General features: G+C 45.7%; 1 protein-coding gene across 1 annotated transcript in view; it reads left to right on the top strand.

Moving 5' to 3' along the window:
* LOC126481822 (protein bric-a-brac 1-like) overlaps positions 1-20,620 on the top strand; it is a 1,776,705-nt gene that overhangs the window by 1,645,853 nt on the left and 110,232 nt on the right. Inside the window, exon 11 of the mRNA XM_050105780.1 lies at positions 18,079-18,136. Within this exon, the coding sequence (XP_049961737.1) occupies positions 18,079-18,136 (58 nt within the window). The remainder of the gene's footprint in view (positions 1-18,078; positions 18,137-20,620) is intronic.

Raw genomic sequence — 20,620 nt, forward strand, 5'->3', positions numbered from 1 at the left:
GTGGAAGGGTTGAACTCCTGTCACATTGAACGATTCTCTTCAGTCGTCATTGTTCCCGCTCTTGCAGGATCTTTTCCCGACCGCAGCGATGTCGGAAATTTGATGTTTTACCGGGTTCCCGATAGTCTCAGTACATTCCTGAAATGGTCATACGGGAAAATCCCCACGTCATCGCTACCTCGGAGACACTGTGTCCCACCGCTCGTGCGCCGACTATGACACACCGTTCAAACTCACGTAAATCTTGATAACCTGTCATTGGAACAGCAGTACCCAATCTAACAACTGCGCCAGACACTTGTTTTCTTCTATAGGCGTTGCTGACCGCATCGCCGTATTCTGCCTGTTTACATATATCTGTACTTCAATACGTATGCCTATACCAGTTTCTTTGGCGCTTCATTGTATAACGAAAGCAGCCGTATGATGCAGAGTTAATCTCGAAGCAGGTTCTCACTTTATCCAACAGTGTTTCGGGAGAAAAATCTCTCCTTCCGGCGTTTCCAGTTTTAAGTTATTTGAACATTTGGTATGGGTTTGTCGAGATGTACGTTTCGATTGACGTAAACAGCTACGAGACGATAAATATTTTTCAGGGCCAAAGTGGACGTCATATGGAACTCGCACAAGTTACCCGTATAATGAGACGAAATTTTTATGCAGCTATGAGAGGTGTTTTACTGTTACGAACAGATGACTCAGATATGTGGATATACATTTAAGTTAAACTGTTTACAGTCCGAGGCTTGATCTCAATACAGCATTGCTTCACTAGGTGTGTTCTGACCGTTTTATTGGTTTATCCAGTCAGTAAACGGGGACCTGTATTTTACGTCGTTTTAAATGGGTACCACACCTATCTAGCTGTAATCACGACTGGGTTTTAACAGGGTGATTCCCTTGGCTACTATGCTGTTTGCACTGATCGTGTCCTCAAGATTCGGTTACTCCAATTCTTCACTGTGTTCATGCTGAATTGTGCTCGATCTTGAGAGCACTGGATCAGATAAGATGTGTTGCGACTGCTGAATTCCCCCCCTGAGTGCGTTTAGTTGAGAATATCCAGGACGTCCTTCTCCGTTTACAAAGACTGGGGCAGGAAGTGTCTTCGCACTGGACACCAGGGCACATAAATGTTAAGGAAACAACGGCAGTTGTAGCAGCCAAGGAGGCATCTCCTAATAATGTGAGAGTTCATTGTGCCATCACCACACATGCTTTCACCTCACTGTTAAGGCACAGAGTTATGCGTAGACGAGGAGGAGAGTGACTGGAAACGGCAGAAAGAAAAACTGCATCTAATTCAGCCATGTCGTACCTCCTTCCAGCCACGCAGACGGAATGAGGTCCTTCTTATTCGTCTTCGCCTAGGACACAGCCCTATGATGTACGGCTTCTTGCTTCGGCGAGAGGACCCTCCAGTGTGTGGTGCTTCTGATGCACGCATCACAGTGCGCAATCTTTTAGTTGACTGTGTTTTTTATTCAGACAAGAGAGCAGCAGCTAATTTATCTACAGATTTACTGTCTATTATAACTGACAATGAAATGAATGTGATACGACTTTTAAAGTTCGATAAAATGTCTCGTTTGTTCCCCTAAAATTGCTAAAATTGTAGGAAGGAGTTTTTAATGTGCTATGTCAGTCGCTCGCTTCGCGTTTTGTGTGCGTGATCAGCCAGCCACATATCACTGTGTAACTATTTTAGTTTTCCTCTTGTCTTACTTGTATTTTAATTATCAATTTAAGATCATCTGGCCATTTTAACGCTATTGTACAGGATCTGAGGCAGTGTGATTACGTGGGTGACCGTGAGTGAGACTCGAAGAGTGGGTGCAATTTTATGCCAGATTGCCTCTTACTTTTATCACATTTTCGACGATTTAACCATATTCATTTCTACCAATTTTCGCGTCGATTACCTTGCCTTTGAGCGTCCCTAAATCACAACAACGAACTCACACACAGACGCCGCCTATAGAGGGACCTACAGTAAAACGTGGACTGCGAACCACGGCGCGTCTTCCATTCTTTCTCCAACATACAAATCATTGCCAGAGGTGAAAGAAGGGATAAGTGACAGGTAGAGATCATAAAACCAACTGATTTGATCGAGAACCATCCTATCTCCAAAACCTTCGAGAGGACAAGCCAAGCTTAATGTCCAATTCAACGAATAGATCGTTAGAAATATCCCTTTACTCAGTCTCGTAGTAAATCAAAACAGCTGGGGTAATCGAGGTCGAACGTAATGGCGTCTTGCGCGATGAACACAAGGTAGCACACTTAATTTAGTACGTTCACACAGTTTAAACACAGATAATTTTTTGATACTCTGAGATTTAGCAATTGTGGAACGGTTGTGGCGGATCGAAGGCAAGCGGTGACCTGCGCCGAGTTTGCAGTCGCGGGTTCGAACCGAGGCGAGCCGTGGGCGGCGAGTTTGAGCTACACTCGAGAGGGCTGATTGCGGCTACCGGGGGCTGTTTATAATTCCGGCCCGCGGGCCGATCTGGCGGTTGATTAAACCGGCGCTGCGCGGGAGGGGCGGGCGTGGCCGCCTCCCCCGCGCCCGTCCCCGCTGCTCCGCCCGGCGCCAAGACGGCGCCAGCCTGGCTAGTTAGTTTCACAGAAATTCTCTGACATCGACTTTCAGAGGGATCGCCCATTGCGGCAGTCTTTTAGCGCCATTTTTATGGGAAGAGCTGTAACCCTTCCCCTGCCTTTCGAACTTGTGCATTAGGGCTTGTAGCCCCACCGCAGTAGTTGTTTATTTAACGACGAGAGAGAGCGGTTTAAATATTAAGAAATGTGGCTTCAATCATCTTTAAGGGAAATCACAGAAAACCTGAAGCTGGCGAGTCGGTTAGGGATTTGAGCCCAATACCCCTGGATAAGAGTTCACTGTGCTAACCTGTGCGCCACGTCTCTATAACTAAGCTTGCGACTACACAGCACCCTCTTTGGTTGTGGCGGAAGCCGGCCGCTGTGACCGAGCGGTTCTAGGCGCTTCAATCCGGGACCGCGCGACTGCTACGGTCGCAGGTTCGAATCCTGACTCGGGCATGGATGTGTTTGAAGTAGTTCTGTCACGGCGGAGGTTCGAGTCCTCCCTCGGGCATGGGTGTGTGTGTTTGTCCTTAGGCTAATTTAGGTTAAGTAGTGTGTAAGCTTAGGGACTGATGACCTTAGCAGTTAAGTCCCATAAGATTTCACACACATTTGAACATTTTTTAAGTAGTTCTAGGGGACTGATGACCTCAGATGTTAAGTTCCATAGTGCTCAGAGCCATTTGAACCTTTTTTTTTGTGGCGGAGGGTGGTTTTTGTCTGTGTACCACTGTCGCTTCCACCTTCTCCTGTGCTAGTCGCGTATGGTGCGCGAGAAGAACGCTTGTTGGTAGGCCTCTGTGTAAGCTCGAATCTCTCTGATTTTACCTCCGTGATATTTTCGTAGGAAAGCAGTATATCGGCTGACTATTGTAGGAACGTACCGCTCTCTTCACGGTAAACCACACTGTGATGCACAACGGCTCCCTCGTAGCGTCTGCCACTAGAGCACATCCGCGACACGCGCTTACCAAATCAACCTGCCAAGAAACGCGCTGGTCTTTTTTGGATGTTATCTTATCAGTTCTATCTGGTAAGAGTTCCAGACCGAAGAGCAATACTCTTGCACCAATTTTGTGAGCTGCCTCCATCGTGGATGGACTGAACTTGCCGAGGATTCTTCTGATGAATCTGTGTTTGGCGTCTGCCTTTCCTACGATTAGTTTTTTTGTGGTCGTTCCGCGTTAAATCGTTCCGTAGAATACTCACAGATATTTAATAAATGTAGATGTTTCCAGTGACAGTGCCGGCAATCGTGTATGCGTTCGGTAAAGACTATTTCTGCCTATTTATTCGCTATACGTTACGTTATTTTATTTTGAGGGTCAACTTCGATTTCTTGCACCAAGCGACGGTCTTCTGCAGTCCAGCAGGGATGGTCATTGTTCAGCAATATGATAGGAACGATCAGTCGAAACAAAAAAGTCTACTTAACATGGCTTTAAAATGCATAACTTAAGAGCTTTGAGCACATGTTTATCTTCGCTATTGTGAAACACATCACTTCCACTGAACATATGCTCACACCTCTTAAGGTATGCAATTTAGACGACTCGCATACTGGACTTTTGTTTCTTGTTTTTCTCCACGCTACCACCTCCAAAATATGGAAAGCACAGAGGTTGCATTAGAAAAGATTGTTTTCGCAGTATCGAAGATGAACCGTGTTCATAGCTCTTAAGGTATGCATGTTAGAGGGCATGTGTACAGGACTCTGTTACTTCGATGATCGTTCCTGTTATATCCCTGAAAACCGGGGCCCACGAGGAATACAGGCCTCGCAACGAACTTGTGACGTCCCACTTCGCGAATGCTCCGGTCTGTGTTTAGGACTTACGGGAGATCAGTGTGTAATTGAAATGGTACCTATGAAATATTTTGCCTTTGTCGTGTCCTATCGAGAACTCGCATGCATTGAAACTCGCAATCAGTAATTATTAAATTCGTGTGAAATAGCTACTCGCTTCGTGCGTGACACGGTGGATATCACGACTTTGACGCCCGCGGCACGGCTTCCTCTCGTGGGCATTGCCAAAGTTCAAATGGTTCCAATGGCTCTGAGCACCATGGGACTTGACATCTGAGACCATCAGTCCCCTAGAACTCAGAACTAACTAAACCCAACTAACCTAAGGACATCACACACATCCATGCCCGAGGCAGGATTCGAACCTGCGACCGCAGCGGTCGCGCGGTTCCAAACGTAAGCGCCTAGAACCACTCGGCCACAGCGGCCGGCCATTGCCCAAGTGGCTGAACCCATGGGGCACACTTCATGCCCGAGACAGGATTCGAACATCCGACCGTAGCGGTCGCGCAGTTCCAGACTGAAGCGCCTAGAACCACCCGGCTACAGCTGCCGGCCATTGCCCAAGTGGCTGAACCCTTGGGGCACACTGTATATAACTCAGCTTTATCCCTACACTTCGGAGGACACATGAATTGGGACGGCCCGTATCGAAGGATCTCATCCAAATCAGACATTTGCACACCTTGAGGGCGAGTGGAAACGGGCAGCACGTTGAAGACGGTTTAGTTAGGTGTGGGCAGAGCAGAAATTAAAACAGAAGGGCTGCGTCGCAAGGCTGGTGTGACGAGCGGCGGGACGACGTCCGCCCCTGGCCGGCGGCCGGCGTGTTTATTTATTAAACGCGCGAAGCTAGCCAGTTCCGGGGCGCTGCCCACCCGCGCTCGCCGGCACGGGCCGCCCCGCGACCCGTACAATAACAAGAGGGGAAGGGAGGGGAGGGCCCACATTTAAAACAACGGCTACCACCGCGCCTGCAATAACACAACATTAAGAAAACACCAGCCGCCCCGCCTCGCCTCGCCTTGCCTTGGACGGCGAGCCGACTTCCGAGGGTCAGCACGGCGAACGCTGTCTCTCAGCTCTCCGTCTACGACTCGGGTGCAACGGTACACGTGCGAGAAACGCCTCGCGAGGTACTAGAACTTCGCAGTGATAGCTAAGCGTATGCCATTTTCTATGCTAAAGAAATTCACGTCCCTTGGGAACCACTAATCCTGCTTTCCAAACACTATTTCGAAAATCTTCAAACATTTCGTATCCTTCTGTGTTCCGCTTATGGTTAGCGGAGGAAAACCACCTGATGATAACACCAGAGCAGGGTAGGGGACGCCGAATCGGTCGAAACTATTCACAGGCCACATATACACCACTGTGGATGGTTCAAATGGCTCTGAGCACTAGGGGACTTAACATCTGAAGTCATTAGGCCCATAGAACTTAGAACTACTTAAACCTAACCAATCTAAGGACATCACACACATCCATGGCCGAGGCAGGATTCGAACCTGCGAGCGTAGCGGTCGCGCGGTTCTAGACTGAAGCGCCTAGAACCGCTTGGCCACACCGGCCGGCTCCACTCTGGAACTACGGCCATAAAACAACAGCCAGTCAGGGACTAGTCGGATGGGAGTGTGTGCATTTAAATTTACATTATCCTGCTAATATTTGCTGTGCTAAAAACTGCTTTCACTGCTTAAATTAGCTAAGATAATGATTTCAGCTGAACAGTCCTCGCTAAGTTAACTTCAAATTCCTATCCACAGTTCGCTACGTTAGCTGCTAGTTTTCTGTGACGTTCAGTGGGTAAAGCTTGACCATTAATATAAATGTGGCATTAAGTCAGGCAGGAGGCAGGCGACAAACATTATAATAATCAGTAATTATGCATTCAGTCTGTGTTGCGGTGGTAAAAGTCAACCATCACGCAAGGAATGACTTTATTGCTCATATGAGGCGTTTCAGAATTTATCAGTCATCAGATATCCAAGCGCGATTGCTGTTCCCAGATATAGCGTCTGCGAATGTTTGTGTCACACACATCTGGAATCGCTGTACCTATGTGTATCAGTCGGTCCTGGATATCCCATGATGGATAAATTCCGAAACGCGTCGTATGAGCACGAAAGTCATTCCTTGCCTATGTGTGACGTTTACCTTTGCAACCCCGTCAGTCTGAATGCAGAACTGCTGATTACTTGACTATTAAATCAGCTACGCTAAAAGTTCTGTACTTCTCTTAATTTGTTAAAGTTATTAACGCAAGTCAACATGTGGTACTGAAAAATACAGTGTGGTTACAGGCAAAATCTAAAGGCCAAATGTTTTTATTTTTCCTAATGTGCAGAGAGTATGAATGAACCTGATATTGCGACAAGTACAGCGAATTACGACAACCACAGCACAGCAGAGTAGCAGCATTGCCGTGCTAGATACACCCTCACGCGTTCGCCTACGGCACAGACTCGGAGCACTTGTCTCTGATTGGCTGTCGTTGCAGTGTTGTAGCTCCACAACGGTTCGTTTCCGACCTATACTTAGTTGCTTCGATCTTGTCACGAGGTGATTGTTCTCCACGCTGCAATTCTATCACTTGTCCACCTCAGAAAGTCACGGGGCCTCGGCCTTACGATTAGACGAAGCTGTCGTCCCAGAATTCAAATGATTTTAGATACACTGCGAGAAAATTTAGTCTGGTAGCTCAGTAGGCCTGTGAACTGCAGTCCGTTGAGGCAGCGTATTTAACAACTATGCCACGTGAATACCAACAACTAAATAAAAATCTTGAGTATGGCATGCCATGTAAATCGTTGAAGGCGTGACGTAGCGGCGCTAATAAAACGCATTGGGATTTAACGTTCCGTGACTGAGAGAGAATGAGACGGCGCACAAGTTCTGAAATCGACTGGGCACTTTTCACAGGAACAGCCTCCTGTTTGACTTAAGATATTACGGGAAACCACCGAGTAACTAAATCTCGATAGTCGGTCAGGGATTCGAACTACCGTCCTCCCGAATACGAACTCGGTGTGTTACCACTGCACCCCTCGGTCGGTCATATTATACAAGCTACAGTAATGCAGGGTGTACATAAAGTTCGGGAACACTTTAAATTATTTATTGCACAAGAACCAAACATTGTACAGGTATCATACGTATATCATTTTGAAGAGAAACCCTGTAAGTGTTTTTTTTCTTTTTTTTTTTGTTGTATGTTATGTCAGCACAGCATGGAATTCAACTTTTACGCAACGACCAACGACACAAGCTCAGCACAACAGGCTGTGGGGTGGTAGGACTGGACCAAGTGACACATCAGGCAATCGCCATCGACAGTTGCACTGAACATTTATTTGACATATTTAAACACGACAGATAACAAATAAAACCATCAACACATTTTTAAAATTACCATTTAGATGACAGCAAGTTACTTCAAGATTTAAACATTCTTAAAACCACGGCTCTTCCTGCCGCCTCGTACGGCGCCTGTAACTGTCCGGCCGACTTCCCAAACGGGGGTTAGTGCTCGGCGTCCCAAAGCAAAATCGTCGCTCCCCGATCGGCCCGGTAAGTGGCGCCACGCGCGCTCTGCACACACCATCGGAAGATGACCCATAAGGGCGGCGGGAGTATCGCTGATCGAGCCACACGGCTCAATGTATACCGCCAAAGTGTGGTTTGGTAATTTTCTGATAGTCAGCGCTAGTCGCAAACATGTCGAGTTCAGGTGCGGAGCGAGCGTTTTGTGTGTTGGGGTTGACAAAAACATGTGTGCTACAGCTGTTCAATGAATGTTTAAAACCAAGTACGGTAAGAAGCCACCAACAAGGAAGGCCATTTACCACAGGCACAACAAATTCGTTACGACGGGTTGCTTGTGCCCGGCGAAGAGAAGCGGACGTCCCAGTGTGAGTGAAGTGAATGTGGAGCGCGTACGAGACATAAGGAGTCCAAAGAAATCGGTACTTCGTGCATCCCATGAACTCTAAATGGCTCCAGTGAGAGTGTGGAGAGTCCTGCGACAGAAGCTGTCTATGAAATCATTCAGATGAAGATAGTGCAGAAGACAAGCGTTTTGAGTTTTCTTCGCAGTTGCAACAACTGAATGAGGATGGGGATGGCATTGTCGATCGATTAATTTTTAGCGACGAAGCCACTTTTCACACTAATGGGAAAGTGAACAGGCATAATTGTCGAATCTGAGATACAAAGCATCCACACGAATCCATTGAATTTGAGTGTTATTCCTCAAAGGTAAATGTTTTTTGTGCCTTGTCACGTCGAAAACTATACGGGCCATTCTTCTTCGCCAAGAGCACTGTCACTGGATATTCCTACTCGGACATGTTGCAGCAATGGCTGATGCCTCAAATGCAGTCGGACTCTCCGTTCGTCTTTCAGCAGGATGGGCCTCCACCCCATTTTCATCGTGAAGTTCGTGGGTACCTGAACACGGAGCTGCCGCATCGATGGACCGGCCGTGCTACAGAAGGGGACAGCTGTTTCATGAAATGGCCGCCCCAACCACCAGATCTCACTCTGTGCGACTTTTTTCTGTGGAGAGACATTTAAGATCTTGTGTATCTACCGCCTCTACCACGTCATGTAGCAGAGTTCCGGGAGAGAATACGGGAAGCGGCTGCCACAGTCGACGATGCTATGCTGGGACGGATTTGTAAAGAGTATGATTACCGTATTGTCGTCTGTCGGGTCACTCATGGTTCGCATATCGAATGTTAATAAAAAAATTAAAAAAACCTTTCAGAGTTTCTCTTCTAAATGCAATTTGTATGACATCTGTAAACTGTTTAGTTATTGTGCAATAAATAATTGAAAGTGTTCCCAGACCTTATGTACACCCTGTAGTCTGTAGTAAGATTAACAGAAGAAAATCCACTTTAATCTACAACATGACAACTGCGTTAGATTACGGGGGAGGATTTGAGTTTAATACGACAATTTAAACCCATTTAAATTGCGCTGTAATGTCAGAAAACAGGAAATGCCTAGCGCGATGTCTCATAGACACCGCCATTTTTTTCCGAGAATACTAAAAGAAAGATACATCGCCTTTATACTCGAAATTTCCAGTGTTAAGGCTTAACGATTTGCATTTTTCATTCAGGGATTGTTGATCGTCCTGACATTTATACCCCATTAAAATCTTGAGTATACGTATCTCTCGGAAGAACGCAAAATTATTCACATCATTATTTCATTGTCAATATCAAAATTTTGCTCACTCCTATATAATGCAAGAAATTGAGAAGAAGACTGCATGAATGTAGGAGTTCTCAACGTGGACTAAAATAGATAATGCCAAGATTCGCTTATTTTCAACAAACTGGTTGCTAGTATAATTTGCCCGTTTTTCGTAGCTCTCTTACGCGCAATATCTCCGCTATGAAGTCGAAGAAGATGAGTGAACAGTGGTGAGAAAGAAATATTATCGCGAGATCGATACGCGAAATGGACTTTCCGTTTATTTTTGAACGGTGGATGTGCCACAAAACTTCTGCCTTCTGCCGTAGCTGCTAAACTGCAGAACGCCCTTTCATTTCAAGTTGCTACTGGCCCATAAAAATTTTCAACGACGAGGAGAGATACTCTTCTCAAGTTTTGAGGAGCTAAATATACTAGATGACTGCCAAAATAGTCTCAAGTACCTATGAAGGTCTCTAAGCATTCAGTAATATCATTTTCCCTTTTCATTTCTTGAGGTTATTACAGCTACATTCGGCAGGGAAATTCAGAGAAGAATATCTAGGCGCTTCGTGAAGTTTTCACAGCTAGACATTAATCCGTACACACGTTAGCATAACTGACAGATGTACGGCACAATTACGAGTACGGCATCTCCTTGTCCGAACCTGTGTGAAGCGTTCGGAACATACAGCCGTTTCCATTTTGTAATCGTCAACGTTTTGCCTACCATTCCCGAATATTTTACACTGCAGAGGGGTATTAAGAGCTTCCATATTTCATATGTACTGTAGATTCCAGGTAATCTTTTAATTTCTTAAGCGCTTTCGACGAAACAGATTATTCTGGCCGGCATTATTTGGGATACGATAATGGTACTACGTTCTCGATAATCCTTTTTAAATCCCGAGATATTTCTCTGGAGGATCCTATTTCTCTTAGCTCTCAACTTGAATGAGGGCTATCATCGTTCGAATGCAGAAACAGGCAATCTTTGTGATATATCCGACACTGCCCACTCTATTAAGTCATCCGACCTTCATCACTGCTCACAACCTGTGTTGCTCTTGAATACACGAATAACAGTTCTCTTCGAGAAATACGTCTCATAGGATACGCCCCACTGTGCCAGTTATTAGGGACTCTTCCCATGGACCGCGGGAAGAATGTACGCGCTGTATTTAGTCTAATCTTATCTTCGCCATACCTGCGGGAGCGATTAGTGCGGGGCTGCAGCATATTCCAAGGTTTTTGGTTCTTGAAACTCCCGAAATATGCTTTCGCCGGATAGTTAGCGTTACTCTTCAAGAGTATGCTTGTTCAAGCTTTTTACCATCTCTGTAACACTGCCATGGGTCAAACGAACCTGCGACCATACGCGCTGTCCTTTCTGTGTGTTCAATAACCCCTGGTAGTCCTATTTGGTGGTAGGGATCTCACGCACTTGGGCAGTATTCTAGGATGGGTACAAGAGAGTTTCGTAAGCAATCTCTTTTGTATACTGATTGCATTTTCACAGTATCCTACCAGTAATTAAAGTTTGAGATTAATTGGTTTCCTTGGAAAGGGCATGGTCGATTTCCCTCCCCACCGTAGTCCGATCCTAGATTGTGTTCCGTACCTAATAACTTGGTCGTGAATGAGCGATAATCTCTGATCTTCCATCCTTCCTACTGTAGGAATATATTCATCTCTTGACACTCGCTTACTGCGTAATTTGAGGTAAACTGTTCATCTCCTTGATTACACGTTCAGTCTCAAAACCCAGCCACGCGGGTTAGCCGCGCGGTCCAAGGGCGCCTTGCCACGGTTCACGCGGCTCCCCCCGTCGGAGGTTCGAGTCCTTCCTCGGGCATGGATGTGTGTGTTGTCCTTAGCGTAAGTTAGTTTGAATTAGATTAAGTAGTGTGTAAGCCTAGGGACCGATGACCTCAATTTTTGTGAGGCATATTTGTGTGTGGTAGAAATAAATGTATAAGTGATAAAGTGTTTCAAGCGACGAACAGTTTACAGCAGGCTGTTTATATATTACACGAACTCACTGAATGTTACGAAGTGCTTGGGAAGACACTGAGCTAACTGCTGCGAGGAGTTGGGTTCAGGTCCTCATCTATCTATCCAGATTTAAGTTTTCCGTAGCTACCAAAAATCAGTTACCGCAGATACCGGGATAATTCCTTTGCAAGGGACATGGCATATTTCTTTTCCATTACTTGTGAAAAAATGACAATAAGTAACTATTTATCTGATTATGTCACGCATGAAAACGAGAAGCGCTGTTTTTTTGTGGTACCAGATGGTTATAATTAAAGTCCAGCTACTCACAGGGTTCCTGTGTGGGCTGTAATTATTGTATGGCAGCGAAACTTGGTAGATATTCTAATGCGGAACCGCTTTACGCTGAAAAAAAAAAAAGGTTCCTATTTTGGACATCAGGTGCAAACCTGTCGCTGTGAATGCAAGAAAGACATATGAAAATGTTTCCGTATATGACAGATTAGGAACAGGACGTGGATAGAAAAGGTCAAAAAAGTGAGAACGGCATAATGTTGATTTTATTATTAACCACAGCTTATAATCTACAGCTTGTTCAATATCAGCACGGGATACGCCGACGAGATGCTGTACAGCGCGAGATTTGCATCTGGTGGCCAAAAAAAAAAATTTTTTTTTTTTCGGCGTAAATACTTTCCGCTTTAACGCATTAGAATATCTACCAAGTTTCGCTGTCATTCGATAAGTACAGCACATGTTGGACCTCTGTGAGTAGCTGAACTTTAATTATAAACATCCGGTACCTTACCTTTATAAATGTAACCGTCATAAACTCATTTTCCTTTGTCGCCGAACCAAGTTACCTTAATCATATTGTGACGTGAAAAGTATGGTAGATCTCCTGATGAAACTGTTGTCACGTGGGGCAGTAGCACCCTTCATGATCACACTGAAGGGGATTTCTGCCTTGAACCACTTTTAGGAACGCCTGGATTTTGCAAATTTATCGCCGGCCGGGGTGGCCGAGCGGTTTGGGCGCTACAGTCTGGAACCGCGTGACCGCTACGGTCGCAGGTTCGAATCCTGCCTCGGGCATGGATGTGTGTGATGTCCTTAGGTTAGTTAGGTTTAAGTATTTCTAAGTTCTAGGGGACTGATGACCTTAGAAGTCAAGTCCCATAGTGCTCAGAGCCATTTGAACCTTTTTTTTTTTTTTGCACATTTATCGCCGTGGCGTTTAACTTGTCCAAGAGGTCGAGAGGACAATATTGTACCTTGCTGTAACTTTCCATAAACAGCTATAATATTCTGTTAGCCGTCGCATCCCAACTCTGCCCTCTGCAGCTCTGTCACTTAACAGAAAATATCGCGCATTTACCGAATGGTCATATGTCGCAGAAGTCTGGTCGTTTCCCCTATGCAACTGTTCGTTAACTAATACTCGTGGTCTCATCTTCCCAGGAAGGTTAGCATATGGTCAACCACCTGATAGTAGTTTTGTCGATGGGATGGTCAACTGAGCAATGTTATTTATTTTAAGAAGAGATTAAGTATCTACCATGCAGTTGTCTGACAACAGCGCTGTCCGATTATTAAACATTATCCGCTCTACGAAGACAACAGACCCAGTACTTCTCATTTTTAACGTGCCTACCATCAAAGTAATTCGCTTCTCGCTGTCTGCTTGTCCTTGCAGTGGCCTGTACAAACCGTGGCATTCAAGCGCTGTTTATTAAAATAAGCTTTTGTTCGGCGCCTCGCGCCCCCATGCCCCGCTCCCGCGTCTAGTTCCACACGGAGAGCTCGAATTGGATCCGGCCACTGAACAACTTCCTCAATTTTTATCTCAATTTATTCAGTCAGTGTAATGTTAGTACTTAGGTGTAATTCGGGGTCCGCGCGTTACCACACAAAAGGCGCTCTTTCGATAACCACAGGATTTCCGCCCGCTGTACCGCCTGCCGATTTACATATTATAATAATTACTATGTCGCGGACCGGTGCGGTTCCACTAGGACAAACTTGGTCTCCCTATATGTCGAGAATGACGACAATCATAGAGGACGTTAAACGAGTGCATTCGTTATGGCACAAGATAGATACTGATCTATCACTGCCCTGCAAGTGTTTGTCTCAAAACAGCGCATGAGGAGTTCATGAATTGTGTATCTTCAAGCTGCGGCCATTCGTTATGACAGGAAAGAAGTGCTTCCTGTAATGAACATGTCTCAGTCTTGTAATTTTTGGAAAATTACTAAACTCTTAAAGTAAATATTGAAGAGTTACGCAACCAGTTCACAGCGTCTTCTCTTCAACAGTCAGGTGAAAAAGGGTGCAACTAATAACGCAAACATGCCTCTAAAAGTAGTAGACTAGTTTCTAGTTCATGGAATTTTGTAGAGTCTACAGTCGGTAATATCAAATTGTTATCTTTTGCACAAATGGAATGGGCCGGCCGCGGTGGTCTAGCGGTTCTGGCGCTGCAGTCCGGAACCGTGGGACTGCTACGGTCGCAGGTTCGAATCCTGCCTCGGGCATGGGTGTGTGTGATGTCCTTAGGTTAGTTAGGTTTAAGTAGTTCTAAGTTCTAGGGGACTTATGACCTAAGTTGTTGAGTCCCATAGTGCTCAGAGCCATTTGAACCATTTTTGAACAAATGGAATGGACATTACACTTTAATGACGAATCGGATCAATATGTTAGAAAGGAAAGAATAGGGACTTGCTATAACTTGTCCTTAAAGCATGATTTCCAGTTGTTGAAGGATGAGCAAGAAAGTTTGTAGAGTTCTTTGCAAAGAAACGATCCAGTTAATCGAATGAGGGTAACCACGGGAAACTTAACTCTAGATATCTGGATGACGATTTGAACCCAATCCTGCCGAATGTAAGACCACCGTAGTAACATCTACAGCACTACCACCGGTTTCTTCTTTGTGCAAAATATATTGGGCTCTGTCGTATTGAGTCGCCCTTTAAGGAGACAGTCTTGACAGTGGACGAAAGTAAAATTTCATATTTCCTTCAGTATTTGTCCTGAAGTTTCTCAAAAAAAATGTTCAAATGTGTGTCAATTCCGAATGGACCAAACTGCTGAGGTCATCGGTCGGTAGATTTACACTCTACTTAAACTAACTTACCTGAAGTTTCTGTTCTGGTTTTTAGCACGTTTATATAAATGGTCTTCCCGTATTGAATTCAGATTTGAGCATCGAATTTAAGCCTTAGAGACGTGCATAAAGAGGGTCACACTTTCTTGTGCTTCCATGCAAGAGTCAGTTGTCAGACCAATTTACCGTATCCTGTGTATCGTAGTCCTAGCTTCTTCAGGCGCGTAGGTTAAGCGCTAGTACTCAGTCTCAGAAAGCTTCACAGAAAAAAGTGGCACTCCAGTTAATCATCGTCCTGGCAGATAAGTGTGACGTCCAAGTAACCAGTTTATATAAACAACGGCATAACCTCTATAACTCTTAGCCCTGACCGGTTTACTTTTACAACAAGCGAACCACCCAAGAGGCTATATTAACTGCCCCACTGTCGCAGTGTCACAAATTTTCCGCCTGCTTGTCTCGAATTTAGAGAAAAAAAATTCGTCGAGCGCCACGAGCCAGCTGCGTGTTGCGGATCTCGGATTACGGCGCCGCTGTAATTGGGGAAAAGGGAACACCGGAGGCGAACACGTATCAGTAGGGCCGAGAGCTGAGACTGAAGGGCAGCTCGGGTCGGCCCAATTAACGCGTTTCGAAGCCCGCGGCCGTGAATCAATCTTAGCAGGCGAAAGTAATCCGGTCGGCGCGCAGACGATGAATCAGAATTAGGGGTGATCCCAGCAGGCGGCTGCGAGGTGAGGGACCACCTGCTTACGGGAACTGTCGGCACATTCCGCTGCCTCCGGCCTGCCTATCCATTCTCTGCGACCTCGCGTGTGCTGGAGAAGACACTTGTTCTGTCAAGCTGTGCTTCCAGTTAATTCCGAATAACGGCGTACGCTCAGTAAAAATTTTCCACGCTTTAACGCGTCAACATAGGTATGAAGGAACACCCTTTGCTTTTGGAAAGAAGCTTTCGATACAATATATCGTTTTTATCTTCGTGATTTTTGAAATTGAGTATCCTGTCTAAGGGTAACGCACCATGACATTAACTGTTATACCTGAAACATGTCTCAAGAACTCTCTAATGCCATCAAATGGGACCAGTACGTGAAATAAGCAACCATAATTATATGCCACCGACGAATAAAAGATACATGGAGTGATTGCGTTCCTGTGGTGGACACGGCTTGGAACGTAAGGCAAATGTGCGTACCTTTTATTTCAGAACCGACGGTTTCTCTCATCACAAAAGATGGCGCCTAGAGCACCAATAGCATATTGTTGCCTGACGCAAGTAATATGTCAATAATTTTAGAATGATTTAGAAATTTGCTATGCGTCGCTGTGATGTGTGAAAGAAAAATGTATTAGTTGTTAGTAACGTTGTATTGTAATCTATAATGGAATATTCCAGTCGACTAACTCTGTCGGATAAAACAGCGCGTAGTGTTTATGCGTTGAGCAGTTTTTCACGCGTTTACAAGAACGCAAAAAAGTGGAAGAAACCGAGAAACGAATTTTCCATAAGCATGTAACACGTAAGCGTACGTAGCCTGTACCGCTCAAGCAGGAAAGCTACGTACCTGCAAAGAGTGTCGATTGCAGCATTACTTGTCTAATCATAAGATACTTCCCAAAGACGTGCCAAAAAATACACTGAGGTGACAAAAGTTATGGGATACGTGATAATATCGTGTAGGACTTACTTTTGCTCGGCGTAGTGCATCAACTTGACGTGCATGGATTCAAGTCGTGGGACTTCCTTGCAGAAACCTCGAGCCTTACTGCCTCTATAGCCGTTCGTAATTGCGAAAGTCTTATCGGTGCACGATGTTGTCCACGAACTGACCTCTGGAATATGTTCCATAAATGGGATTCATGTCGGGCGTCCTGGGTGGCCAAATAAGCCTCTCGAATTGTCCGGAATCTACTTCATCCCAATCGCGAACAGTTGTGGACCGGTGACATGACATCGTTGATTGCGAACATGCAGTCCAAGTAGCCGAACATAAACATTTCCAGTCAATGATCGGTTCATTTGGACCAGAGGACCCGATCCGTTCCATGTAAACACAGCCCACACCATTACTGAGCCACCATCAGCTTGCACAGTGCCCTGTTTACAACTTGGGTTCATGGCTTCGTGGAGTCTACGCCATACTTACCAATTGAAATCGGGACTCATCTGACCAGGCCACGGTTATCCAGTCGTCTAGGGTCCAACCGATATGGTCATGAGCCGAGAGCACGCGCTGCAGGCAATGTCGTGCTGTTAGCAGAGGTACTCGCGTAGGTCGTCTGCTTCCGTAGCCCCTTGACCCCATATTTTGTCACGTTGTCCTAACGGATACGTTCTTCGTACGTCCCACATTGATTTCTGCGGTTATTTGACGCAGTGTTGCTCTATTAGCTCTGACAAGTCTGTGGAAACATCACTGCTCTCGGCTGTTAAGTGAAGGGCACGGTCCACTGCGTTGTCCGTGGTGGGAGGTAATACCTAATATTTGGTATTCTCCGCACACTCTTCGCACTGTGTATCTCGGAATACTGAATTCCCTAACGATTTACGAAATAGTGTATTCCATGCGTGTAGCTCCAGCTACCATTCCGCGTTCAAAGCCTATTAATTCCCGACTTGCGGTCATAATCACGTCAGAAACCGTTTCACGGGCTCACCAGAGTACAAATGACAGCTCCGCCGGTGCACCGCCCTTTTCTTGTGTACGCAATACTACCACCATATGTACCCTTATAGCCGGTCGGAGTGGCCGAGCGGTTCTAGGCGCTACAGTCTGGAACTGCGCGACCGCTACGGTCGCAGGTTCGAATCCTGCCTCGGACATGGATGTGTGTGATGTCCTTAGGTTAGTTAGGTTTAAGTAGTTCTGAGTTCTAGGGGACTGATGACCTCAGCAGTTAAGTCCCATAGTGCTCAGAGCCATTGTACCCTTATATGTGCATATCGCTATCACATGGCTTTTGTCACCCGAGTGTACATACAGTAACGTAAATTTGATGTAAACAAGACCATATAACCGGATTCTGCATGAGGCTCTCCCGCATTCTCAAGGGTGAAAAATTGTTATACTCTGGAAGCGTAATCTCTGAGCATAATCCATTTTGGCCGATGAATTTTCTGGACGTCCAGTGGAATTATCGCGCTCAGGTCTTTCTGGTGTCTCCGAAACCTACCGAACTTCTCACAGACATCGAGAAGTGGACGTTAGCAAGTTAGAGGTTTGTGTAGGCGCTTGTGTTTACTGTGTTCCCTAACTTGTATGTTTTGTGACGCGACTGAGTGAGGTATCTGCACCAGAAGCTGGCGGCGCGCGCGGCACTCGACTAACTGCGTGCTTCTCTGTTGCAGGCGAAGCTGCTGGAGTCTTCTCACGCCTGGCTCGGCGCCTCCACGTCGTCCATTGCCGGTAAGTGGCGTACGAGGGGTCGCCTCGCCGCTACACGCTCTCCACCTCACCACCCCACCTGCCTCCCAAAGTAGGGCCGCCTCTACCTTCTCCTGCAGACCCCGGCGGGCACAGGAATGTGTGTGAACTGCGCCTTTCTGCTGCACCATATAATGGTGCTTCAGTCACAGAAGGACAATTTACTTATAGTTCAATGGCTCCTATTACTTGTATTCATTTTTGCATTGCGTATTCAGTCATCATCGTAGTAAATATGTATTTTCGGGATTGATTACTTTGTTCTCTTACTTTTTTTCCTTGTTTACTTCTGATATACTGTCGTTGCCTGAAAGAGCCACATTAAATCTTGTTTCGAAATTCTCGTCTTACTTACCCTTATTTGTTTCTGATTTTCTCTTCGATGTATTGTGGCATTGTTTCTTACCGAGCATCTTCGTTGTTGGCATTTTCCTTTACGCACTTCTGAATGTTGTAGCCTAAATTTTGTGACGCTGATTTCTCAGATTGTATTATGCGCACTGTTCCTAAATTTTCTTCCGTAGCTTTCTTGCTGTAATTATATTGAATTTGCGTATGTTCACACCACTAACTCATACCACAAACATGATTATTTACTGATGAAACCATTTTCAGACTAGTTATATAAACATTAATTAATAAAGTAAGCACAGTTGTTAAAATAGAGACAGTGCTCCTTTTTTAAATGATAATTAACGGTTCCAGTGTGTTTCTTTATTTGGGCCGTTCTTCCTTTCTGACGAAGGCTAAAATTCCCCCCAAAACTGAGCCGTCACTATGTCTCGCGTTGATGCTGTGCATCTCCAGGCGCTGCAAAACGATTCCTCGTTGCGTTTTGTTCTGCATTGTATTTCGGCTGCTTAAACTAACGAAACTTATGTAACAGGTACGTGAGACTAGTCTTACATCTTATTGTATGTCCTAGAAGTGTACTGCAGTTTCTTTCGAACTTCCGCACGCTTAAAAAAAAATCTTTCAGTTAGACACTTGCATGCGTGGATCGTGTGTGTGAATGCGCGTGTGTGTAACGCTGTAGTATAATAATACTTTTTGGATGTGACATTTACCGTTTTGCTAATATTCTTTAGTTTTTGTAGCCTAGCTCGAAACTTTTACTGTCTAGTAGCCCGCCAACAAAATGCGAGGAACGCCGCAGGCAAATTAACGTAGCTATGTGCACGAGCACGCCAGCATGTTGAAGTAGCTATATTTGGTTGGGAGGAAGAACACTGTGGACGTTGTGGGTTCTCGATTTTCAGAGGCCGCTCAGTCGCCCCTGAGATACTAGTATGTCTTCTCCTGTCGCGGCGTCGAAAGCGCTGCAGGTGTCGGAACGGCGCCGACTCGAGTGGGCCGCGGCGCAAACTGCTGGTGGGCTCGCCGTTCCGGGAGCAGCTGGCCCGCGATGCTGTGGCGCCGCCTGTAGGCACCCGACCTCGTCACCCCCCCTCCCCCCCCCCCCCCCCTCACGGACGCTTCAGCTCTCCCCTAGTTTGTTCTCCACGGCTTTCTCTTCATGTTGATGCTAAATGTTGTGAGCATAAAAGATATCGAATGTTTCGAGAGGTGGCAAGCTCATTTGAACAAGAAAAGCCAGTCGAATAAACATGGGTTTGCAAACTCTCACTTTCTCAGATCCCAACATTTCTCCATAGGAGGGGCTTACGCTTGATTGTGGATGTGAACCCAGTCGTTGCGTCGTCACTTCGTCAATTGGGTCAACCGTGTTTTGATGTCTTTCTGTCTCTCAGTACTATAGATACATACTAGTCTGAGCATTAAGTAATCCTAAGTTGTTATGTGGCTCAGGGTGTCTTGTACTGTTGCTTTAGTAGTGCGAGTCTTACTGTACAAATAAGTTACCCGCAATTCTTGTGTACGATCGTGCTGTCCTACCCGCCTTGAGAAAAGACTTCACGTTCATGTTTACGGTTAGTGTGCTGTTTGTTTGTAAATGTTTCACTACTGTTTCTTTCAATTATAAAAATAACTGATTCGCTACGATGGGCAATCGAATGCACATTTACGTCCGATGTCCAGCGGGAATCTAAAATTAGCGAGCATGGAGGACACGGGCGGCGTTTGCGGATACCGGCGCTAGGTGGGAGTTTTGCTCAGTGGGGAAGCGTACCGAGATAGTCCGCGCACTTGCGATATACCCCATGTACAGGTGGCGCACAGGTTAACGCGACTACCTAGTAAGCAGGAGATCCTGAGTTCGAGTGCCGGTCTGCCACACATTTTCACTCGCCATTGCTGATTCCGCGTTAAGTCCCGATGCTGCTGACTTCGTAAGTCCCTTCCCTTCCCTTCCCTTCCCTTCCCTTCCCTTCCCTTCCCTTCCTCCACCATCCGCCTTCAATTACATACTATTTTTTCACTTTACCGCCACATGTCAGCGATAGAAACCTGCTACGCCACAAGTTATATACGGTGGCTATGATTTTCTGCTGCGGTTTAGAAAAT

Source organism: Schistocerca serialis, chromosome 5, assembly GCF_023864345.2.
Source record: "Schistocerca serialis cubense isolate TAMUIC-IGC-003099 chromosome 5, iqSchSeri2.2, whole genome shotgun sequence".
NCBI classification, from domain to species: domain Eukaryota; kingdom Metazoa; phylum Arthropoda; class Insecta; order Orthoptera; family Acrididae; genus Schistocerca; species Schistocerca serialis.